The sequence below is a fragment of the Petaurus breviceps genome, unplaced genomic scaffold (genome assembly GCF_028583685.1).
Source record: "Petaurus breviceps papuanus isolate PSGF00001 unplaced genomic scaffold, PetGlider_PUasm1.0 90740, whole genome shotgun sequence".
In the NCBI taxonomy this organism is placed as follows: domain Eukaryota; kingdom Metazoa; phylum Chordata; class Mammalia; order Diprotodontia; family Petauridae; genus Petaurus; species Petaurus breviceps.
The window spans coordinates 9,249,105-9,274,670 of record NW_027187330.1 but is presented as its reverse complement, the minus strand read 5'-3'; the positions used below and the strand labels follow the sequence as shown (position 1 = coordinate 9,274,670).

Genomic DNA, 25,566 nt, shown 5'->3' with positions numbered 1-25,566 from the left:
CCCCCATCGTGGCCACCCCCACCCTGAGGTCTTCCCGGCGTCTAGAGTCATCACCGGACCATGGACAGCTCTTCCCCCGCCCCCAGCACTCAGGCTCCACCCTACAGCTCTTCTGGCCTGTGACGTAGGGGGCGTGGAGAGAGAGGGGTAGCTAGGGGGTGATGTGGCTTTGAGGTGCCTGCTGTAGCGGCCTGCTTTTTGTCCTCCCTGGCCTTGAGTTCGGCTCAGCCTTGCTCTGGGTGACTTACCTGACTCTATCTCAGCCAGGTTTACTGTCGTGAGCTGGGACTTAGGATGTCTAGGTTCATAAGGAGGCGCCGCTGATTAGAGGGACCATCCCTCCTCTCACCCGAACTCGTTATCTTCCCCACCCTATGGAGGGCAGGGCCTAAAATGAGGCTGGTTTTGAAATCTTGGGATTTCTAGGCGACTCCACTCTACTCTGGGAACCCACACTCAAACTCCTTCCTGGATGCCTTCTTTGCCCTTTATAATATATGAACCCCATTCCCAGTTATTCCTCCCCCAAAACCTAAGAAAAATTCCTTCCAGGATCCCCCTACTTAACCTCGACTTCAAATGTCCCTCGGGATACCCCCCAGCCTCCATGGAGTTTTCCTACCCCCAGGAAACATCCTTTTTGCTTCTAAGATCATTCTAAGCAGTACAATAGAGTTGAAGGAGGAGCAGTGAAGGGAAGTTAACAAACCCCATTAAATGTCAAAAGTATCAGGCTCTCTACTATGGAAATCTCCATTCCCAAGCCCCCTAATGCGCTATTTCTATAAATTTCTATAAATTAAATGACATATATGTCATATTCTTTGCTTCTCTGACCACCCCACACCTCCATCTTGTTCATGCCTCTGGTTCAGTCAATCAATAAACATTTAAGTGCCTACTATGTTCAAAATACATAAATTCTAGGGATACAAAGAAAGATGAAGACAGTCCCTGTACTCAAGGAGCTCACAGATTAGACTGGGAGGAGACAACATGCCAACTACTATGTATTTACAAACAAGTTGAATATAGAATATGAATAGAGAATATATTAGAAATAATTAAGAGAAAAAAAGTACTCGAATTAAGGAGGACCAGGAATTGCTTCCTGTAGAAGGTGAGATTTTGGCAGGGACTTAAATTGGAAGCCAAGGAAGCCAGGAGACAGAGAGGAAGGAGGGAGACCATTTAAGGTAAGGGGGACAGCAGGTAGACATTACCAGAGTTAGGAGATGTAGTGTCTTGTTCTTGGAACAGCAAAGAAACCAGTGTTAATGGATTAAAAATACATTGTGGGTGAGGGGAGATGAGGTAAAGAGTAAGAAAGAGTAAGAAGACTGGAAGGATGGAAGAGGGGGAGGGCTAAGTGTGGAAGGGCTCTGAATGCCAAACAGGGTTTTAAATTTCATCCTCGAGGTGAGGGGAGCCATTTAGTGTTCACTGAGTAGGTAATAAGGTCAGATGGGGCAGTTAGGTGGTACAATGAATAGAGTACTGGGTCTGAAGTCAGGAAAACTCATATTCCTGAGTTCAAGTCGGGCCTCAGATACTAGCTATGTGACACTGGACAAATAATTTATCCCTGTTTGCCTCAGTTTCTTCATTTGTAAAATGAGCTGGAGAAGGAAATGGCAAACCCCTTCAGTATCTTTGCTAAGAAAACCAAAATGGGGACACAGAATGTCAGAGACGACTCAACAACAACAATAAGGTCAGACCTTAAATTTAAGAAAAATCATCTCAACAGCTGAATGTAGGATGGTCTGGAGTAGGGAGAGACTTGTGGCAGGGAGACCAACAGGCAAGCTATTGCAAATAGTCCAGGTTTGAGCTGTTAAGAGCCTGCACTAGGATGTCAGAGGAGATAAAGGAATGTATTCTATCCTTTACAAAGGTAGGATCAACAGTACTTGGCAAAAGACTGAGGGTGGGGAGAAAGGGAAGGTAAAGAGGAGAGCCTGTGAGCCTGGGTAATTGGGAGGAATGTGGTACTCTCAACAGTCATGGGGAAGTTAGGAAGAATGTTCCTTTGCAAATCCTTTGCCCAATAAAACTCCATCTTATCAGAACTCCTATCTACCTCATAGCTCCAGTTGGGAGATTAATTGTGCTACCTTATGATTCCTAAAGCTGTGTTCGTGTTCTGGGTTACCTACCTCGAAGGGTTGTTATAAGGAAAGCACTTTATAAATGTGAGCTATTATTATCATCATTATTGTTATAATGTTTTTATCCTACTAGTGATCTCTCTCCACTGCCATCTCCCACTTAGACTAAGGTGAGGTTATTCTGTTCTTCAGGACAGGAATAGCACATTCTCTGCTCATTTATCTCTCGGACCTTGAAATAGTCAGTTACCCCCTTTGAGCTTCCTGAGGGTTCTACTGTCCTTGACAACAGGAGACAGACAGGCAAAGATCATTTAACAAACAAGAGGAAAGTTGCAGACTAACATAAAATTTCTGAACTCTTAGAAGGCTCGAACTAAACCTGCCCTTTGGAATGTAAATGAAGCTTAGTCCTTCCTGGGGTCCTTTGTCCCCTCTGGAGCAATCAGGGGGAGAATTCTGGCCCCATCCCCCACGTCTTTTTTCCTGTGGTTAGTGCTCAGAGTCCTATGCCCCTACCTTCTCCTTTGCACTGAGCCCTTCTGGGGTCAAAGGAAAGGACTAGATGATAATGTTGGATCCTTGGTCTGAAATAAGATTCATCTGCAATTCAGAGAGAAATCTAAACTCAGTAACTGTCTCTCAGGTGTCTTCCTCACTCACAAAGGAACGCCAATGAGGGCCATGGAAACAGCACGGGGTTTGGGATTTGAGAGACCAGGGTTCTACTCCAGAGTTCTTCCACTAACTAGATGTGTGACTTCATGTTGGCAAAGCTTTCTAGGTGTCTGTAAAATGAGATAACAGGAGTTATTTGTGAAGTCCACACATTTCAGGGGATCTGTGTACTTGAACACAAAAATAATTACATTTTTATTTTCACTAACGTCTAACTGTAATTTAGGATTTTCTTTAATTATAGATTTAAAAAAATATTCTGAGAACGGGACCATGACACACAAAAAAAGAAGGCTAAGAACTCCTGATCTAAAGTCTCTTCTGACCTACAATTTTATGATTCACTAACGTCCTCATGGGTCATCAGCTCTCCTCTGCCATCATACCCTATTCCTCAGAATTCCCATCAATATCTCTACCCTAAACTCCCTATATACCATCTTGATTTCTTCATCCCTCATTACCATCCCCCACTTCTTCTGTCCCTCTTCTTATATCCCTTTTCTTCCATAGCAATATCTGCTCATATCTTCCATTTCTATTTCTCCCCCTTCCCCAAAACTCCCCCCCCAAATCTCATGAGTTTTTATTGGAGGGTACTTTAGTTACCGAATAATACTCACATTCTTCCCCCCCACCCACCACCCATAAATCTTCCCTCACAGTCTCAAAGAAGAAAAGGAGAAATTGGAGCTGACCCCTGCTGCCCTCTCCTCCCTCCCCTTCTCACTGCTTTACCATCCAGACTCCAGCTGTCCCACAACAGCATCACATTTCTGAGTTTCCGTGGAGCTTGGGTGGGTAGAGTATCAGTGAGGACTCACTGAAGCAGGGACTGAGTCACAGATCAGCTGGGGAGAAGAGAGGAGGGGAAAGAAGAAGGAGGCGGATTCTGTCTGCCTGGGGGGGTGAACTCTGGTGTCTGGGACCAGATTTAAGGGTCTCCAGGGAATCTTGGTATTGGAGGTACGAAACCTGATGACGCCAATGCAGCGGTTCCTGCAGCTCCCGCAGACGATGGTGAAGCCGCCGGGGAGCAGGGGGGGTGAGGAGGCAACCAGCCCTGTTCTAACCCCTGAGGGGGGCACCCCAGCCTGGTACCAAGCCCTGCAACCAGATGAGCTTCGGCAGCTCCAGACCTCTGAACAGGATGTGTCCCCAGAAGGTGGCTCTGATGGGGCCAGCCACAGCCAGCCTCTACGGTACGGAGAGGGACCACCCACAGGACCGCCATAAACCACAGGGGATAGCAAGGATCGCTTTTCCAGGCTATAAATCCCTGGAGCTGAGCTGATCTCACTCTCAAGGGGAATCTGGTTAGGATGTGTGAAGGGAGGAGAGAAGTGTTAGTTTGGGTGTGGAGGTGGGGGGGGGGGGTTTGAGAGAGAAATCCAAAGGGAAAAGGTGTCTGGGTACAGGGTTGTGTTAGAGGAATAGAACACGGGGTGGGAGGGAGTCCTGGTGTGTATATTTGTGCATGTAGAAAGGGGGCAGTTCCAGATTTGAGGAGGATATAGATTTGTCCAGAGTGTATTTGTGAAAAGAATTCTGAGATAGGAGTTGGGTTGCTCCTGATGACCTTTGGGGTTTCCCCATGTTGGACTCAGTATGAGGACTAGGGGTAGCTGGTAAAAGCTTGTTGCAGGTTGAAGGACTAAATTCTGGGGGGTATCTTTCAGAAGAAGATCTCAAAAAAATTCACAGAGAACCTTCTCCAACTTATATGATTGAGCAAGAGAGCAGTTGCTTGGAAAGGCTATAAGAGGAGAGTATTTACCTTGCTATAGAGAACAGAGAAGGAGTCTTGGGGAGTTGGCCCTTAATGTCCCTTAATGACCCTGTACTCACTGATATCTGTCTGGCAGACTCTATCTACCCTTTAGAAAAAGGACTAGTGATCTCTCTTCCCCCTGGCTAGGATGGGGTTAGAAGTCAGGAATGGAGCCAGAGAGCCAGGGGTCAATACAGGGTCAGACTGGACTGTAAAGTGATCCTTGTATAGGAGATTAATATTTCATGGCCTTAAGGGTATCACTGATTCCATCTCTCCCTCCTACATGACAGCCTACAGTAGGCAGCAACAGGAGGGAGGGGGAAAGAACTGGAGGATGTGTTAGGGGCTGCCAGATGGCCCTCCATCCCTCTAATAGACTGTGGCTATTGAGGAGGGTGGGCCAAGGGGAAATCTGTGCACCTGCTTCGACACAACTCAAGCCCAACAAATATTGATGAATACTTTACTACATATAAGGAAATGTGCTAAATTCTGGGGGTTGCAAAAACAAACATGAAAACCCATCCCTGTCCTTACTCAACAAGCATTAAGTGCCTACTGTGCCTTGGGGATAGATACAAAGAAAGGCGAAAAGCAGTTCTTGCTCTCAGTAGGTCACAGTCTAATGGGGGCGGGGGGAGATGACCAAATGCAAACACCTATGCACATATAAGATATATTCAAGATAAATAGCTTATCAGCAAAGGGAAGGTACCAGCATTAATAGGGCTCAGGAAGATTTTAGGTATGACTTTGAAGGAAGTCAGAGAAGCCGGCAGAGATTAGACATTCCATTGGAACATGTTGTTGTTATCTGTCTTTCATTCTCAGAGAGGACCAATGACATGATGTCATTGTGGGCTAACCACCCTGGGAAGAAACTACTAATAACGAGGGAGATTCAGAAAGGTTTCCACTAGAGGGGTGCTCATGAACTGAGCCTTGAAGGAAGGAAACCTGGACTTTTAAGAGGGAGGGATAAGGAGGGAGTGAATTCCAGACACGGAAAAGAGCTAGGAGATACATTATTGAGTTGGGGAATAGTAAATAGGTCAGTTTGACTGCAAAGTAGGGTATGTGAAAATGGAGTAATGCAGAATAAGCCCGGAAAGGTAGTTTGGCACCTGGTTATGAAGGGCTTTAAATACCAAGCGGAGGAATCTGCCTTTTATCTTGTAGTCAATAGGGCTCCCAGGGACTATGGTGAAGCTGCCAGAAGCGGGCGGGAGTAGGCAATAGGCAATCATTTCCACTGATGCTTTTTGAGCAGGAGAGGAGCATGGTCAGATCTTACTTTAGGAAGATGTTTTGACATCTCTATGGAGAATGGATTAATTTAAAGAAAGACTGGTGACAATTAGGGGGTTGTCTTTGGTCATACATCTAATAAAAGTCTGAGGTGTTAGCATCAATCAGTAAGTATTTATTAACTTACAAGGCATTGTGCAAAGTGTTTGGTATACAAAGCCAAAGATTAAAGTGTGTTCTTAAGGAGCTTACACTTTATCAATAAAGAAACAGAGGTTAATGACTTCTCCATGGTCACACAGGTTCCAAAGCCAGTGATCTTGTCATTGCCCCACCCCACCAGTTGCTATCACTCTTCACAGAGCTGCCAGCCCAGACAGTGAATCTTGTGGGCTTCCAATGTTTAGACTGTTTAGAGAAAATGATTTTGGGCAGTCAATCAGCCCCAGTAAAGTTCTTCTCTAATAGTTAGCATGATATAGAGGGGGCGCTAGACTCTCCCAGACTGCTCTGGTGGAGCAGGTGTCCTGACAGGCCTTCTAGTATACACCTGGCAACAAAATGTATACCTGTAATCTGAAGACCACCTGAGCTAAATTTAGAGAAGCTTCTCTCCACTATAACTTCCAGGGAATGACTAATTTTTAAGCAGCCCCAATAATCTTACACTATCAAGCTAATCCAGATGGATCTCAAACTGCATCTGTGGAAGAAAAACCTAAACCAACAAAATAACTGCTCCTTGGGGCTTTGTAATAAGAACTGAATCCATCAGGATTCTCAGCATCCTGATCTGGGCTCAAAATGTCTTAAAGCTTGATGAGCCCTAAAATTGGGTCTCCTTCAGCAGCAGAATAGGTCAAATTGGGACTGGCTGGCAGTCACACAGATTTACAGGGACAAGGCAGGTAGGTGATCACACATATCATAAGAGATGTCAGAAGGAAGAAGTCCAAACAAGCAGGTAGGTGGCATCAAGAAGTCCAGTGTAGGGAGGCAGTCAAGATGGCAGAGTAAAGGCAAAAAGTCCAGTGTCAGGAAAAGGAGACCCAGGTATAGGGACTGGGGTTTAGGGTGAGACTTTTGGTGTCTGAAATAATTTTAGGTTCAATAATATATTTGCTGTATTTGACTACATTAATTTGTTAAAAGGGAGGATGTAGGTAAGGAATATGCCATTGGGAACTAACAGTGATATGATTTTTTAAAATATCAATGAAACATCTCAAAAAATAACTATAGAGCCGAGGTAGGACCTTCATCCCAGGGAAACTGAATAAATTTAGGTGCAGGGGCTCACTAGATAAGACAAGGACCCAGTTATGCAATGTTAGATAAGGATTAGTCACACATATACAAGAGAAGAAAAACAAAACAAGTAAAGAATGCTATATAATTATAGGGAAGCTAGGAATTCAAAGAGGGAGAGGGAAGGAGGGGGTACATTTCAGACATGCAAGGGAGCTAGGAGATGGTATTGAGTTGGGAAACATTAGGTAGACTGGTTTGTATGTCACACACATACAAGGAAAAAAAAAGTAAAGAATGTTATATAATTATAGTGATTTTTGTTGGCCTAAAAAAGAGAGGGAAAAATGAATCTTCCTCCTTTGTTTGAAGAGGTGGAGGACTATGGACATGGAATGTTGTATGTGCTGTCAGATGCGTGCTGAAAAGTTTTTGTTGTTTTTGCTTATTATTTATTTGGTAGAGGGGAAGGGAGACAACATATTCAGAAATGATTATTATGTAAAAACAAAAGGCATTTTTATACAATTTTGAAGATTAAGAACTTAGTCACTAGAAGTGGGGAACAAGGGGCGGCCAGGTAGCACAGCGAGTAAGAGCACCGGCTCCAGTGTTGAGAAGACCTGGAGATCGAATCCCGGGCTCAGACACTTAGCACCCACCCAGAAACACCTGGCAGTGTAACCTTGAGCAAGTTACTTAACCCCAATTGCTTAAAAGAAAAAAAAAGAAGTGGGGAACAAATTCAGAGCAGGAACCAGCAGTGCAACAACTGGATACCAATCCCCAAACTAGCAGTTTGGGGTCCTTTATATTCCCCCCACCCCAACCAGTAACAGAATTCATTCCAGAGTCTAGAGTAGGAATGAAAATTATTATTGCACCTTCATGATCCCCCAAATCAAGACTTCTTTTGCCTCATGAAATTTATTATTAAATGTCTATTACGTATAAGGCACTGGAAATTCAAAGACAAAAATGAAATAATTCTACCTCTCAGAGAGCTTACAGTGTTTTCACATACATAATTAAGCAAATATTAAATATGTAACAAATAATACGAAGTAATTTTGAAATGGAGGGCATCAACACTTTAGGGTGTCATCAAAGACTGTAGAAGACGACCTCAGAGCTCTGTATCTCAAAGGATGCTGGGGTTCTTGGAGATAGAGATGAAAAGGTAGTATGTTCTAGGCATGGGGGACAGTGGGTACATTAAATGTCATATGTGTACCTGATCCCAGCTCCCTTGAGGGGACTTCCCTGGCCACCATTTACACCAATACAGACCTTTGTAAGAGGTATAACAGAAGTAAATGATACAAGCAAAACATGAATACTGAGGATAGAGTGATGCTGTCTGGATTGCGCAGGCCTCCGTTCATCTTACCACATTTTATGAATGGCTTACCATCATGAGTTGGTGTCAGTCAACTTGTGGGATATCATAGCCAATTTTCTTGACCATAGATGACATTATTCACGCATAGTTTTGGAAAGACTTAGTAACTGAGAGAACTAATGATATTCATCTTGGAAAAGAAAAGACTCAGTTGGGTGAGGATACAGTATCTTCAGGTATTTAAAGGGATTTTATGTGGAAATGAGATTCATTTTATTTTGCTTGCTTCCAAAGGGCACAGTGATGTTTACTGGATGAAGTAACACAAAGGGAGATTTTAGCTCAACATAAGGAAACTTTTCCTAACAATTAGAGCTGTTCGAAAATGAAATGGACTACCTTGTTGAGGACTGAGCTCTCCATCAATGGAGGTCTTCAAGTGGAGGTTGGGTAGGCCCTTGTCAAGAATGTCATAGAGGGGAGGGGGCTAAACTCTAGGTGTAGTCAAATCAAGTCAGCAAGCACTGATTAAGAGCCTACAGTATGCCAGGTACTGTACTGAACCCCGGAGGTACAAAGAAAGGCATAAATAACCTCTGTTTTCAAGGAGTTCATCATCTAATGGGGAAGACCACATGCAAACAATTATATATGAAATACATACAGGATAAATCAGAGATGACCTTAGAAGCACAAGAATTAAGGGTCACTGGGAACAGTTTCTGACTTGGGGCTTTATCTGAGACTTAAAGGAAGCCAGGAGGCAAAGAAAAAACGGGGAACACTCCTTACAGGCAATGCCGGGGGGGGGGGAGGGTCAGTCAGTGGAAATACATGGATTTTGGAGAAGTAGTGTCTGGTCTGAGGCTAGTGTTGCTGGATTGCAGAGTATATGGAGGAGAATAAGGAGTAAGACTAGGAAAGCAGGAAGGGGTCAGGTTAGGAAGGGCTTTGAAAGCCAAATGCAGGATTTCATATTTGATGGTGGGTAAAAGAGAGTCACTTAAGTTTATTGAACAGGGGGAGGAGGTGGTGTGACAAGATCAGATCTTTGCTTTAGGAAGATCAGCTTAATAGCTGAGTGAGTGGGTGAACTGGAGGGAGAAGAAACTTGAGACAGGGCAACCAATCAGCACATGACTGTGGTCTGCACTGAGATGGTGTTAGTGTCCCCATGTGGGAAATATGTTATGGAGATATGATGTTGAGAATCCACAGGACTTGGCAATAGATTGGCTATGGTAAATAAGCATGAGAAGCAGAGGAAGACAGCTAGGTTGTAAGTCTGGGGGATTGGGAGGATGGGGGTGCCCTTGACGATAGCAGAGAAGTTAGGACGAGAGGCAGATTTGGGGGAAAAGATAAAAGACATGGTGAAATTAAGATGTCTAGGGATTATCCATTTGAGGTGTCCAATAGGTCTGTCTGGAGGTCAGAAGAGAGATTAGGGCTGGGTAGATTTGAGAATCATCTTCACATAACTGAATCCATGGGAGCGGACAAGATGCCCAAGTGAAAAAGTATAGAAAGAGAAGAGGGCCCAGGACAGAGCTTTGAAGGCTAACCACAGGAAGCGGCCACACCCTGGATGAAGATCTAGCCAAAGAGACTGAGAAGGAGTTGTCAAATAGGAAAGAGGAAAATGTCAATAGTGTCCTGGAACCTTGAGAGAACAGAGTATCAAGATGTGGGCGAGCGACCAGGTCCACAGCCGCAGAGAGGTCACGAAGGATGAGGACTGAGAAAGGGCCATTGGTAACTTTGGAGGAAGCAGTTTCTTTTAAATGGTTGGAAGCCAGACTGCAGAGAACTAAAAAGAGTGTGAGAAGAAAGGGGAAGTAGAGACACCACTTGTAGGTGGCTTTCTCAGGGCCTTTAACCATGAAAGGGAGAAGAGGGAAGCAGGATCATAGTTAGGAGGGATTAATGGATCAAGGCAAAGTGGGAGATTCTTATGAGGGGTAAAAGCTAGTAGGCAGAGGGAAATTGAAGATTAGGGAGAGAGTGGAAATATTAGAACTATCTGCTGGAGAAAATGGGAAAAAATGAACTTATTTGTGCAAGGGTTTGCCTTGGCAAGAAGCTCTCCCCTAGATGGCCTCCGAGGTTCCTCCAACTCTGTAATTCTACGAATCCGTTGCCATGGTGACACCAGTTCCATGCCAAGCTAGGAGCATCCTCCAACAATCAGAATTTCTGGGTCACATCCTTTCCCTACTTGACAAATAGTAGATCTCGAGGTGAGCACAGAAATGTGTTGAAACCAATGGTAAATTTTCAGTGTGAGTAATTATACCTCAGAAATTGGCAAATGCTGTAAATCAGGGCTTGATTTGTTGTTTTGTTGATTGTCTCTGGGAGTAAGAAAGTGATGGAGAAAATGTTTAATAATGTGGATTAAACTTAAAAGTATGCCATGCTTTTTCAGTGTTCCACACTATTGCATGTTCCCATAAATTCCAAGGCCTCCCATGGTCCTTAGCTTCCCAAGGGTATTATTAAAAGCTCACTTCACAAACTGACAGAGTGATATGTAGTACTTGCGACAAGTCTTTCATTGAAAAGTCAAGCCTGGGGAACCTCAAAGCTCAACAGGCTTTATATTACATGAATAATGTTAGCACACACCTTCTTGGTATGCCTGGCACACAGTAGGTATTTAACAAATGCTTAATTGATTACTTGCTTAATGGCTTCTTGACCTTGTGTCACCCCAGTTCTTTTCTCCCCTAGGCCTCAAGGACTGGCCCACCTGCCTTTTTGTCTTGTCTCTTCTTTTCAACAGGGATTTTTCTCCTTGACCCAATGCGGAATGAGAATCAGTCCAATAGCTTCTTCCCTATGTTCCCATCCCTGAAGCAAGTCCCCCAACCCGTTCAAGGGTTTTTTAGGGCTTCTTATTACTAGTAACAATGAAGAAATAAGCACAAGCACAAATAACAAAATATGAGGAAAATTATGAAAAATCTTTATTTTTTTTCTCATTGACTTAGATAAGGGCATAGCTGGCATCCTCATCACATTTGCAGATAACAGAGTTGGAAGGGATATCTAACACAGTAGATGACACAGAGCCTTTGATCCAAAGGAATCTGGATGGCCTAGAATATTGGGCTGATATTTCACTCCAATAGGATGAAACTTGATAGGCATAAATATAAGGTCCTATAGACTTGGATTCAGAAAATCAACCTCACAATCATAATAATAACTAATATTTCTATTGTACTTTATAAGGCACTCTACAAACATAATCTCATTTGATTCTCACAACAGCCCTAGAACATATAGGTGCTGTACCTCTCCCCATTTTACAGGTGAGGAAATGGAGGCAAGCAGAAGTTAAGTGACTTGTCCTGGTTACACAGCTGGTAAGTGGCCGAGGCCAGATTTGGGCTAAGTCTCCTTTACTCTATGCCCAGTGCTTTATCCATCTACCTCTAAAAAGTGGGAGAGAGGTGTGGTTAGACAGTAGTTTATCTAAAAGTATGGAGTTTTTAGTGGCATGCGAACTCAATATGAATTAATGGTTTAATACAAAGCCCAAATCAACTAATTAAACCCTAGCCTGCAGTGTCTAGAATGAAAGGGATGGTAGTCTTGTGGTGCCCTACCCTAATCAGACCACATCTGGGCTATTGGATTGAATATGTTTAGTCAGTATTATTATATGCAGTTAAGAAGGACATTTGAGGAAATGCATTGGTAAACTGGAGGCCATTTAAAGGAGCACAACTGGGAAGGACCTTGAGATGACAATCTCTCAACATCATTATAAAGGAAGTGGGAACATGAAGCCCAGAGAAGAGAAGACTTGAAGGGCCTCCCCTTGACCATGTGGACATGATGTGGTCTTCAAACATTGTAGCCCTCGTCACATGGGAAAGAGATTCTTCCACTCGGTCCCCAGATGGCCTCTATTTCCTCATCTGGAAAATGGAGATAATGACAGTATCTACCTCCCAGGTACACAGTACCTGGAACACAGTAGGTGTCTTAGTATGCACTTGTTCCATTCCATTCCATCAGGATTGCTGGGTGTTCAGATAAAGCACAACAGAATTCGTCTTTAATACAAGCTTCTGTGAGTGCTGTCCCAGAGGTATCATCTCTGACACTTCCCTGCCCTCTCTCTGTTGGCCGCCATATTGGTCATATACTTAGGGAAATCTCAAAGATCGAAATTTATTTTTAAACTGCGCTCAGCTTGAGAAAAGAGACCTCTAAATCACAGGCATCTTCAGTGGCCAGGGAAATTCCTCTGGGGCAGGGAAAAATGTATTTGTTTTCTACAGGCTATCCCTCATCAAGATGTTTGGCCACATACTCCGCAGAAACTGTCTGGGGAAGCATTGGCTATCCCTATGTGATAATCAACCTTACTGTGTTTCAGCTAAGTCATCCTACGAGCATTCTACATTGGTCCAAATATGGACTTCACCTTATCCCAAATGTGGCTATAAAACTTGAATGCGTGCTAAAGGCTCTTTTTTTAAGCATGTGCATGTGTGCATGCACACACACAGGGTCCCCTTTTAAAGAGATACCAGTTTCAGAACATGGTCCATATTTGGACTACACAGATATTCCACATCCCACACTTTCTTCCAATGGTTTGTGGAGCAGGACACTGAAGTGCAGCCATACCTTCTGTTGTTCAGTCATGTCTGACTCTTCATGACCCACTGGACCATACTGTCTGTGGGGTTTTCTTTGCAAAGACGCTACAGTTGTTTGCTATTTCCTTCTCCAGTAGATTAAGGTTAACAGAGGTTAAGTGACTTGCCCAGGGTCACACAGTAAGTGTCTGAGAACAGATTTGAACTCAGGTCTTCCTGGCCCTGACTCCAGGCCCAACACTCTTGTGTTAGTGTCCCCAATTAATATGGAATTCACTGAATCTACATAGAAATTATAGAGTGTCAGAACAGGAAGGAACTGAGGGATCATCTTGTCCATCCCCTTATTTTTCAAATGAAGAAACTGAGGTCAAGACATGAAGTTACCTCGCTCAGGTCACATAGTTAATAGCAGAGCTGGGACTGGAACTCAGATTCCCTTGACTCCCATTCACTATATTTTGCTGTCTCCTGCAAAGCTCAAGAAATTTTGCACTTTTATGCTTGTTCAGTGTGTGTGTGTGTGTGTGTGTGTGTGTGTGTGTGTAAATATGCCCCCCCCCCAAACTTTGGTTACATATGTTTATATATGTCTAAGAAATTCTGAGCATACACATATGCTGTACATATTTTCAGTATTGTGTCAACTGGAAAAACCACAGGACTAAGGACTATTAGTAAGAACCTGCCAGTTATTTACATTTAGCCAGGCTGATCCAAGTTTTCATGGCCATCTCACCTCCTGGGACTGCACCATCAAGCCCTAAGTTCAAAACAGGGCTGGTGACAGATATAATGGACCAACTGAGGCTGGAAAGGGTCTGAGAGAGCATCTTGTCCAACTTCATTTTATAATTGAGGAAACCGATGTTCGTTATATATAACCTGTGAGTTCCCAAGAGTGGTTCTGTGAGAGGATCCTGGAATTGAATGGGCTTGTAATCTCCTATGGACCTCCTCACAGTTCATACCCTCCTGGGGACACTTCTGCTTTCTAGGGTGAATGTGAGCATACTTCACTGTCTTTTCTTCCGCAAATCTTAAAGCAAGCAGACAAATCCTTTTGTCAGACCTTGAGGATACTGTTGAAGGAGTCACATTGCAGAGGCATGCATTTATCCCTCAGGCTTGTCTATTTATGAAGGAATGTGATATGAATCCATCAGTGGTGTTAGATCTAGCAAAGAAATCAGCCCTTGTGTATGTGGAAAGAGGCTAGGAGAGTTAGCACTGGGACTCAGAGTATGTTCAGGAGACGCTGAGTTTGTTCATAAGAGGAATGTGTAGGTGCAGAGTGTGGAGTAGGAGGAGTAAATTGTGCAAGAGAATTGGCCTGTGTGGAGTCGGCAGCCCCACTGTGTGGGCTGTGACTAAGTGCAAGTGAGAGTGGATGCAGTAGGGGGCTGGGCTTTGTTCTGGGAGGTGGTACCCCCCTCCACACACAGTGATACTAGTATTAGAAAGCCACAATGAGCAATCCAGGCACATTCAGTATTGTACATATATCTGAATGTCAGTGAGCTCCCTATGTTTCCTTACAGTTTATTATCACCCAATAATTTACATTTTTAGAAAAGGACCTGGAAGAGGCACTTCAGGTGACCTGGGGTAGAGGCAGTGACTGGCAGTATAAGGCCCCAACCCTTTACTTTTTAGTGTTAGTCAAAAAGCATTTAAGTGCTTAGTATATGCCAGGCATTGCATTAAGTAAAGAAAGATAAAGGGGCAGCCAGGTAGCACAGCGAGTAAGAGTACCAGTCCCAGAGTCGGGATGACCTGGGATCGAATCTGGGCTCAGACACTTAGCACCCACCCAGAAACACCTGGCCATGTAACCTTGAGCAAGTGACTTAATCCCAATTGCTTAAAAAAAGACAAGAACACAGGAGCCCCCAAAAGGCTTACTTTTTAATGGGGGGAGACAGGATGCAAAGAAAATTGTACATATAGTATAGATATGGTGTAAATGGAAAGTAATCTCAGGGAAGAAAGGTACCAACAGTGGGGGAGAGGGGAGGAAGACCAACAGAAGGTGAGATTTGAGCCAAATCTTAAAGGGGGCAAAGGAAGCCAGAAGGGTGGAGGTGAAGAAGGAGAACACTCCAAGCATGGGTGACCATTAGTGAAATGATACTGGGTCAGGAGATGGAGTGTCCTGCATGAAGAACAGCAGCAAGAAGGTCAGCATGCCTGGATCATAAGAGTTCATGGGGTGACAAAGTGTAATAAGACAAGAAAGGTAAGGAGGGCCAGGTTGTGAAGGGCTTTAAATGCCAAACAGGATTTTATTTCTTATTTTGGATGTCATAAGGGGCTACTGGAGTTCACTGAGTGGAGGGAGGGGGGAGGTGATGTGATCAAACCTGCACTTTAGGAAAATCACTTTGCTAGTTGAGTGGAAGCTAAATTGGAGGGGGAGAGATTTGAGTGAAGGAGCTCAACCAATAAGCTATTGCAGTAGTTCAAGAGACAGGTGATGAGAGTGTAGGCTTTGTGAGTGGAGAAAAGAAGCTATGTATGAGTGATATTATGAATGTAGAAAATGCAAAACTTGGCAATGGATATGTGGAGTGAATGAGAATTAGGAGTTGAGGTTGACATCATGATTGTGATCCTGAGTTACTTGGGGTCATGGTGATATCCTTGGGGATAATGGGGAAGTTTAGAAGAAGGGAGGGTTTGAAGAGAAAGATAATGAGGTCTATTTTGGATGCTGAGTTTGAGAGAAGGTTCAGAATAGAGCCTTGGGGAAACACCTACTGGTTATTGGACATGACCTGGATGAAGATATGGCCAAAAAAGCTTGAGGGGTATTTAAATATATAGGAGGGGCAGCTGGGTGGTGCAGTGAATAGAGCACTGGCCCTGGACTCAGGAGGAGCTGAGTTCAAATCTGGCCTCAGACACTTGACACACTTACTAGCCGTGTGACTTTGGACAAGTCACTTAACCCCAGTTGCCCTCCAAAAAGCAAAAAACAAAAACAAAACAATAAATCTATAGGAGGAGAATCAGCAAACAGCAGTGTCATGAAGACCTAGAGAGGAGGAGGTATTAGGAGGAGAGGGTGATCAGCAGTGTCAGATGCTGCAGAGAGGTCAAGAGGGGTGAGGATTGACAAAGGCCATTCAAGTTGACAATTAAAAAGAAAAGCCTTAGAGAGATCACTTTAGTCAAAGCACCTCATCCCCCTCAGGGTCCCCTCATTCCCCTTCTATGACTTTCAGCTCTGCTTGGTTGTTCCTTTATTCTGTATAGAAGTCTCTCCTTAGTTCCCTGTCCTTATTTTAGGGATAGGAGAGGGGAGGTACTGCTCTCCTCCTAGGGGATCTAGGGAGAGAGGAATCTGGCTGAAAGAGCAGGTCTTTAGAACTGACAGAGAAAAGGAAATGAAGGCACTGATTCTAGAAGGCTTTCTCTAGGAATTTAGCCAAGAAGGGGAGGATAGATATGGGACAATAGCTAGTGGAAATGGATGGTCGAGTGAGGGTTTTTAATGAAAGGGAGAGATGGGTGTGTTTGTAGATAGCCAGGAAAGAGCAAGTAGAAAGGGGGAGCGAGGTGATAGAGTGGGCAATCTGAAGAGAAAACAGGGTGAAATGGGATCAAGGGTGCATGGAGAACCATTCTGAAGAACATTTGAGAGCTATGTCCAAAGGACTATATAAGGGTGCACACTTTGTGCCCTGTCAATGCCACTATTAGGTCTGTGTACCAAAGAGATCAAAGGAAGAGGAGCTATTGGCACAAAAATATTGATGGCAGCTCTTTCTGTGGTAGTAAAGAATTGGACATTGAGGGGATGCCCATTAACTGGGGAATGGCTAAACAAATTATGGAGTATGATTGTGATGGAATACTATTGTGCTATAAGAAATGATGGGCAGGATTGTTTCAGAAAAACCTGGTAAGACTTATATGAACTGACACAAAGTAAAGTGAGTAGAACCAAGAGAACACTGTACACAGTAGCAGCAATATTGCATGATGATCAACAGTGAATAACTTAGCTGTTCTGATCAATACAATGATCTAAGACAGTGCCAAAGGACTTATGATGAAAAATGCTATCTCCAGAGAAAAAAACTGATAGCGTCTGAATGCAGATTGAAGCATAATTTTTCTATTTTATTTTTCTTGTCTTTTTTCAACATGGCTAACATGAAAATATGCTTTGCATGACTTCACATGTATACTTGATATCACATTTTTTGCCTTCACTGGAGGTGGGAGGGAGGAAGATAACTTGGAACTAAAAAAATTGTTAAATTTAAAAACACATCACTAACATTTAAAAAAAGTTTTTTATTTTGCTTTTTAGAGGGGGGAAGGCAGCTCAATTGGGGTTAAGTGCCCAAGTAATTGGGGTTAAGCCCAAGGTCACAAGGCTACTATTAAGTGTCTAAGTCCAGATTTGAACTCAGGTCCTCCTGATTCCAGGGCTGGTGCTCTATTCACTGGGCCACCTAGCCACTCAGTAACAATTTTTTTTTATTTTAAAGCAATCGGGGCTAAGTAACTTGCTCAAAGTTACATGGCCAGTTATTTCTGGGTGTGGTGCTGAGTATCTGAGCCCGGATTTGATCCAGGTCATCCCGACACTGGAGCCGATGCTCTTACTCGCTGTGCTACCTGGCCGCCCCCCAGTAACAATTTTTAAAAGGATGCATATAGAGGTGTTTGCCTTGACAAGGAGAAAGGCCACTTCTTAAGGTGAGACATGAATCAAGGAAGAGCTAGTGGGAGAAGACATCTGAGCGATTGGACAAGAGGAGAAGTAAAGAGGAAGTGTTTGTCTAATACCTTTAGTGTTTCTATCAGCAACTACAGAATTATAGGATTCAAGGAAGCAAATATAGAGTGTTTGTGCTGATGTCTCTTCATGGTGTGGACATCAGGTTGTCAAAGGACAAGCAGTACCAACTCTCAGTGATGCAGTTGAGGGACAGCAGGCTTCTCATCACAGGATCACAGACTTCGAGTTGGATGGCAATGTAGAGGCCATAAAGCATGACTCATTTTTAAGATGAAGAAACCAAGGCACAGACAAGTTAAGTGACTTGGCCAAGGCCACACAGTTACTGACTGAGGGTGAAATGTGAATCTAGTTCTCCCTGACTCCAAGGTCATTGCCCCCTCCACTCTACCAGGTTACTTCCCTCAGTTTCAAGTATGGGAATGGCTATCTGTCCTCTGAGGACCAGCTGACCTGAGTTTAGAGACTCTTCCAAAGGACTGGCTACCAGGTGGTGATCTTTTTTTACATAGCAACTCTCCAATGGGCAGCTAGAGTGTCAGGTCTGAAGTTAGGAAGACTCTTCTTCCTGAGTTCTAATCCAGCCTCAGACACTTACTAGCTGTGTGACCCTGGGCAAGTCACTTAACCCTGTCTGCCTCAGTTTCCTCATCTGTAGAATGAGCTGGAGAAGGAAATGGCAAACTGTTCCAGTATCTTTGCCAAGAAAACCCCAAAATGGGATCACAAAGAGTCAGACATGATAGAAAAAAAACCACTGAACTTGAGAAGACCATGCAGGTCTTCATCACCACTCACTTGGATAGTACAATAGCCTCTTAATTACTCTCCTTACCTATGTCTCTCCTTACTTCAGTCCTATCTCTAAACAGCTACAGATTAGTATTCTTAAAGTCCATGTCTGACCCTCTCTCACTCTTCTACTTAAGAAGCACCAATAGCTTCCTATTATCTCTAGATCAAAAACAAACTCTTCTGTTTAGCATTTAAAGCCCTGTACAATGTCTCTGGTCAACTTCTTTAGGTTAATTATTTATCATTCTCCTTCATACACAGTGGCCTAACCACGGTCTGCTTACTGTTCACCAAACATGACAATCCACGTTCTTTCACCATTCCTTTGTTCTGGTTATCCCCCATGCCTGGAATGCACTTCCTCCCTCGACCTTCAGGAACCCCTCATCTGCCTCATAGCTCAGCTCATGTCATGTCCCCATCCTCTCCTTCCCTATTCCCCCATCATTGGTTTTTACCTTTTGTGTCTGTGAGTGTGTATCACATTCATGTTTACAAATTGTTTCCCCACATAGAACATAAACATCTCAAGGGAAAGTACTGTTTCATCTTTGTGTCCTCAGCACATAGTACCATGGTTGGCACATGGTTGGCAATGAATAATTGCTTATTGATTCATTAGTTGGTTGATTGCTGTACGAAGGCAGAAAACCGTCATAATCTGAATCGGTATGTTATGTACACCAATGGAATTATAAATTCTTGAAGCATCGACGTATAAGAATTAGACAGTGTTAAGATGTCTTAAAGCCCCCAAATCAATACTGCCAATGAGTTTCATGGGATCCTAAGTGATATTCAGGCTGATCTCTCTTAATTCTCTACAATGCCAATATTTGTCTAGAATAGAAGGGTCCCTCGTGCCCCTTTTATAGCTTCTAGCCCTGGCTTCTGGGTTTGCCCTTTATTCTATACAGAAGTCTCTCTTCCTAGTTCTCTGTCTTATCTGTTGTACTGCGTATAGAAATATTCAGAAAGCCCCAAAGGGACGTTGTGATTGTTTTATAGATAGGAGAGACAAGCACCAGGGAAAGAGATGTGTGGTTAGAAGAACAGGTGAGGAGGACCCAGAAGACAGAAGCCGCTGTAGCTAGTAAGAGCGCATAAAGGAACGTAAGGTCACGTTACCCACTAAGCCTCCATTTCCTTATCTGAAAAACTAAGATAAGACAGTACTTCAAAGGCTTATTGGAGGATCAAATGGTGTCCTATATACAACATAAAACACCTTGTGAACTTGTAAGTGCTAAATAAATATCAGCTATTTATGTTAAATATTCATTATCTCAATTATTATAGCAGTTTTAAGAACTTGGAGTTCAAGATTACAGAGTTCTTTATTCATTAGTTTAATTATTAATGTCCAATGCTATCTGGGATTTCTGGTCTTAGAATAATGCTAGAAGGAACTTTAGAGGTTATCTTTTCTAAGCCCTTCATTTTCCAGACAAACTAAAGAAGGAGACTTCCCAGAAGTCCGGTCTAGAAGCTATAGAGGGGGTCACCCCCTCTCCAGTCTAGATGAATATTGAAAATGTAAACCAAGCCTAGAGAAGTTAACTGAGTCACCCAGACACAGCAAAGTAGGATTCAAATGCAGGTCCTCTGGTACCAGATCCCACAGGCTTTTTGCTGTGCCATGATATGGCTGCTTTGGATGCTCAGGCCTCTTTGCACTTGCCCTGCTCCCTGGATTCTTGGTGGCTGACCCAGTCTGCTGAAGATGCCCCTTGCCTTGGTCTTGATGCTTAGTCTTTTATGAACCAGACCAGTGATCTGAGACTGAGCAACCCTTAGCCAATACCATTGGCTGATGGGTCCAGTTGCAAAATCTGCAAAGCCGATATTTTCTGCAGGATCTGTGAAAACTATAGGGTCAAGAGACTCTGTGAGGTCAAGGGTCTAAGGGCATCCCTGGTTTTGGTGGTGGGGAAAAGAAATGTCCTTCCCTTTTTAATGCTTCTATCTCCATTCCCTTTACCACCATTTCCTCTCTACATATTCATGTATGTCTTCCTGTGTTCCCCCCAACCTCATCTCCAATCTATTCTGTTTCCTTGACTAATCTCTCCCCTCCCATCCCTCCCTAGGCATGATGACCTGAAGGAAATGCTGGACACCAACAAAGATTCTCTCAAGTTGGAAGCCATGAAGAGGATTGTGGCGGTGAGGAAGGTGGAGGGGGAGGCCAGTGAGGGCAAAGCCTGAGAGGATGCCTAGGTTGGTGGGAACAACCTTCCTTCACCCTCTTGGGGTCCTACCCACTGGGTACCATATGAATCACTTAAGATCTATAACCAGGGGCAGCTAGGTGGCACAGTGAATAGAGCACCGGCCCTGGAGTCAGAGGGACCTGAGTTCAAATCTGGCCTCAGACACTTAACACAAAAACTAGCCTTGTGACCTTGGGCAAGTCACTTAACCCCAATTACCCTACCTCCCCCCCCCCTATAAAAAAAAGCAAAAAAAAAAAGATCTATAACCAACTAAGAACTATATTTCTGGCAAATTCATTAACAGAGGAACACATAGAATAAGTAAGGTACAAAGGTAGGGTGGAGAATGGAGCATAGGACAGTCTGGTGGAGGGTGAAGGAAGTAGCAAGGGAGGTGTCCCAGAGGATAGACCCTTTTCAGGTAAGGTCAGACTTGCAGAAGGCATCCTACCTCCAGAGTCCTATGGGAGCAGTTCTACCCTTTGCCTCCAGAGGGCGGTACTAAGGATGCATGATTCTTCATCTAAGAACAGGTTTAGGGCTAAGCCCTTTTTGTTCTCTGCTAATTATTGTTCTGGCCCCCTCCTCTTCCCCTAGATGATTGCTCGTGGGAAGAATGCTTCTGACCTGTTCCCAGCTGTGGTCAAGAATGTAGCCTGTAAGAACATTGAGGTGAGGGGTCACAGGGAGGGGCCCAATGGGGAGGGGCTGACCCAGGGTAGGGAGTTAGAGGGAATGAGAGGAGGGGTAGAGATGGGTCTCCCCAAATGATGAAGAAGTTCATGTATATTGTGCCCAGGTAGGAGTTGGGGAAGATGTGTCTCTATGACCATTTTCTCAGAAATGTTTCCCCTCCCAGATGAAAAATTCTGTATATATGTATCTCGGGTTGGGATTAGGGGAGTATGAGTCCCAGGAACCATCTGCTCAGGTAGTTTCTCCTCTCAGGTGAAGAAGCTGGTGTATGTGTACCTGGTACGCTACGCAGAAGAACAGCAAGACTTGGCCCTGCTGTCCATCTCCACTTTCCAACGTGGCCTGAAGGTCAGAGGTCACAATCGTATTCCCCAGGGTCCAGGCTATATGTGTGGGAGGAGGGAAGCAGGATTAGAAATGGGATGGGACTTTTCCCAGGAGTGAACAAGGTGGGCATGGGGGAGGACCCTTTTTTGTATTTCACATTGTAAAGAGTGACTCATAAAGTACAATGACTCCCACTCCTAAGAGTAAGAATTTCCTATGACATGATAGAAAGAACACTGAACTTGATGTCAAAGGGTCTGTGTTCAAATCCCAACTCTGACACTTGGTTCCTGCATCCTGTTGGGCAAATCTCTTCTCTGGACCCTCATGCCTTCATTTGTAAAGTGAGATGATACCCAAAGTTCCTTCTAGTTTTAATATTATATTTTCAGGAATCGCTGGAGGACAAAAGTCCTTCCTCTTGGAAAACATTATGCCTTACAATGTGCCTAGTTCTGTGCCAGACAAAATTGTAGGGGAGAAAGGGGAAACAGAGACATGGCCTTAAGCTGGGTGCAAGAGCCTCACCTGTATGAGAGAGTCAAAGTGTGATGTTCAGACTTAGAAGTCCTGAAGGAACCAGGGAATCATAGAGTTTTAGAACTGAAAGAGGTTCTAGAGGCCATCTAGTCTAGAGCCTCTACTTTCTAGAAAAGGAGACAGGAGCAGCTAGGTGGTGCAGTGAATAGAGCACTGACCCTGAAGTCAGGAGGACCTGAGCTCAAATCCAGCCTCAGACACTTGACACTTAACTAGCTGTGTGACCTTGGGCAAGTCACTTAACCCAAATTTCCTTGTCTTCCCCCCTCCAAAACAAAAGAAAGAAAAGAAAAGGAAAGGAGACAGAGACCCAGAAGGTTTCAATGCCTTTCCTAAGGTCAAGTAGCGGGGTACTTAAATAAAAATGCACTAAAATTGAAAATTATGAGGAAACAAAGAAATATTTTCTAATATAATCTAATCACATCTTACTAGAAGAGAAGAAATACTTTTCAAAGAATCCAAGTTTCCTTTGTTGCAGGGTTCAGGCTAAAGTCATGAGTATGATTAGAATGAGCACTGGACTGGTGGTCAAGAGATCTGAGTTCAAGTCTTCATTCTGCCAGTAATTGTGTGCCATTGTACCAGTTATTTTTACTCTCAGGTCCTAAGTTTCCTCATTTGTAAAATGTGGGAATTAGATTAGAAACTTTCAGGTCCCTTTCAGCTTCAAGATTCAATGACTTGTCACTTGAATTACACTTGCTTTGTTTGGCCTTGGAGAACAGAACTAAGAGCCAGAGGTGGACATTCCAATTTAGGCTTTAGAGTGGTCCCAAAGTATAATGGATGGCCCTGGGAGGTCATAGTGGGTTCCTCCTTATTAGACACAAATAGAAGCCATAGGACCAACCACTTGTTGCATATGTTGTAAAGGAGCATTCATTTCATTTCCATGTCAGAACAGAGCATAAGCATAGTACGTAGGTCCGCCACTGAAAATGATACTTAGTTGTTTTGGGTTTTTTTTTCAATTGGTCTTGAGGTAGTCTTACTAGCTCCTTCTACAAACTCCTCCTATGATCTGCTGTGAACACCTGTGTCCATGCCAATTCATGCTAATCCTGAATCACTAGATTTCTTCATATGAGACAGCGACCTCACATATGGGACAATTGGGCATGGACCTCCATGGTTATATCACATTGGTGCATTGTTCGGTTTCAGGTGCCAGAAGGAAGATGTTTAGGGGCCAGATATGGTCAGGATAAGTGTCGACTAAGGGCTGGGAGGGTACAGTGACCACAGAAGATAATTACTTCCTTCTGCCCTTGCCTCTACCCTGCAGGACCCCAACCAGCTGATCCGGGCTAGTGCCCTGAGAGTCCTTTCTAGTATCCGCGTGCCCATCATAGTACCTATCATGATGCTAGCCATCAAGGAAGCTGCCTCAGACATGTCCCCTTATGTGCGGAAAACAGCAGCCCATGCTATCCCCAAACTGTACAGGTGACCTCCTGGGACCCTGGACCTCATATCCAACTTGCCCCCCCCAGAGGTTTAACCATGGGTGCTTAGGGCTGTTAATGAATAAAGGAATCATGGGGGTGGGATGGTAACTGTGATGGAGAACTGGGGAGTGGAGAAGCCTGGGGAGTGGGGGTACTAAGGGTCAGGGGTCTGAGCATCAGAGTAGCATGGTATGGGAGGTCCCAGGTTCAAAGACTGGGAGGCTGCATCCCTTCCAGCAAGCCCTCCATCCCCCCAGTTTGGACTCTGACCAAAAGGATCAGCTGATTGAAGTCATTGAGAAGCTTCTGGCGGACAAGACCACGGTACGGAGGGCATAGGGGGATGTGGAAGGAAGAGGGTATGGATGTCTGAGAAAACACCGAGGGGTGTTGGGGGGGATGCTATAGGGTTTATGATATCCCCCCTCCCCTTGCCTGCCTTAACCGACTTTTCATCTTTGTTGCTCACAAGTGTCTGTCCATATCTTGGTCTCACTCTTTCCTCCTCTCCTGTCTGGGTCCTCTTCAGCTGGTGGCTGGAAGTGTGGTAATGGCCTTTGAGGAGGTGTGTCCAGAACGGATTGATCTCATCCACAAGAACTACCGTAAATTATGTAACCTGTTGATTGACGTGGAAGAGTGGGGCCAGGTTGTCATCATCAACATGTTGACCCGTTATGCCCGTACACAGTTCCTGAGTCCCAACAAGAATGTGAGTCACTGGAGAGTAGGCTTGGGGGAAGGTGTTAAAATAAATAGCATTTTCACCCCCAGGACTGATAAGAGAGAAGCCAAGTCTAATCAAGAGTCCCTTGACTGATGGAGAAAACATTATTTTGGCTCAGGACAGGCACCTCGGGGTCATGTTGGATAAGACTGCCAAGGCAGATTGTGTGTGTATGTGTGGGGGAGGACAAAGAAGTTTGGGAATGGAACCCCCAGAGCACTGAAGGCAGTTGTAGGAAGAACAGTGAAGAGGAGGCTAGATTCATGGAAAAGGGCAGTTTGGGAAGACTTCCTAGAAGAGGCAGATTTGAAGGATAAAAGGGGAGGGTGCCCAATTAAAGGCATTAAAGTCCTCTTCCCCTCCCTTGTTCACCCTCCAGGAGTCGCTCCTGGAGGAGAATCCTGAGAAGGCCTTCTATGGATCAGAAGAAGATGAGTCCAAGGGGTCGGGTCCAGGCCCAGAGGAGGCAGCTGCTCCCCTGGCGGCCCGCAGGCCATACATCATGGATCCTGACCACCGCCTGCTCTTGCGCAACACAAAGCCGCTACTCCAGAGCCGCAGTGCAGCTGTGGTCATGGCAGTGGCTCAGCTCTACTTCCACTTGGCCCCCAAAGCGGAGGTGGGAGTCATCGCCAAAGCATTGGTGCGACTGCTGAGGAGCCACAGGTGGGGCAGACCAGAGGGGCCCTGAACCCCACCCACACTGATGCTTCACCCCCTCCCGTCCTGATTCCCACCCCGACTTTGACCCTGCCCCAGCCCTAGCCACTTACACAAACCCTGGCCCTCTCCTGAGGCTGAGGTGGGGACCCTGGTGTGGCCATTGCAGAAGCACCGTGAGTGCCTCGCTGGACAGTGACACTGACCCTGCACACAGTGACCCCTGAGTCTCTCTTAAACTTCTTTTGTTCACAGTGAAGTCCAGTACGTGGTGCTACAGAACGTGGCTACTATGTCCATCAAGCGCCGGGTAAGTCAGTTGGGAATAAGACTTGGGGGCCACGGTAAGCATTTGGGACCAAAAGGGCTGAGGACTGC

General features: G+C 44.5%; 1 protein-coding gene across 2 annotated transcripts in view; it reads left to right on the top strand.

Moving 5' to 3' along the window:
- Positions 1-25,566, top strand: part of AP3B2 (adaptor related protein complex 3 subunit beta 2) — a 52,897-nt gene that overhangs the window by 1,330 nt on the left and 26,001 nt on the right. The window contains exons 1-9 of one of the 2 annotated variants that reach the window (XM_069067268.1): positions 3,583-3,991; positions 20,662-20,737; positions 21,385-21,459; positions 21,736-21,831; positions 23,639-23,799; positions 24,059-24,125; positions 24,331-24,513; positions 24,908-25,194; positions 25,444-25,498. In XM_069067268.1, coding sequence (XP_068923369.1) covers positions 3,768-3,991; positions 20,662-20,737; positions 21,385-21,459; positions 21,736-21,831; positions 23,639-23,799; positions 24,059-24,125; positions 24,331-24,513; positions 24,908-25,194; positions 25,444-25,498 — 1,224 coding nt within the window. In that variant the 5' untranslated portion in view covers positions 3,583-3,767. Of the gene's footprint in view, positions 1-3,582; positions 3,992-20,661; positions 20,738-21,384; positions 21,460-21,735; positions 21,832-23,638; positions 23,800-24,058; positions 24,126-24,330; positions 24,514-24,907; positions 25,195-25,443; positions 25,499-25,566 lie in introns of those variants that run through there. The other variant, XM_069067269.1, reaches the window with a different exon arrangement.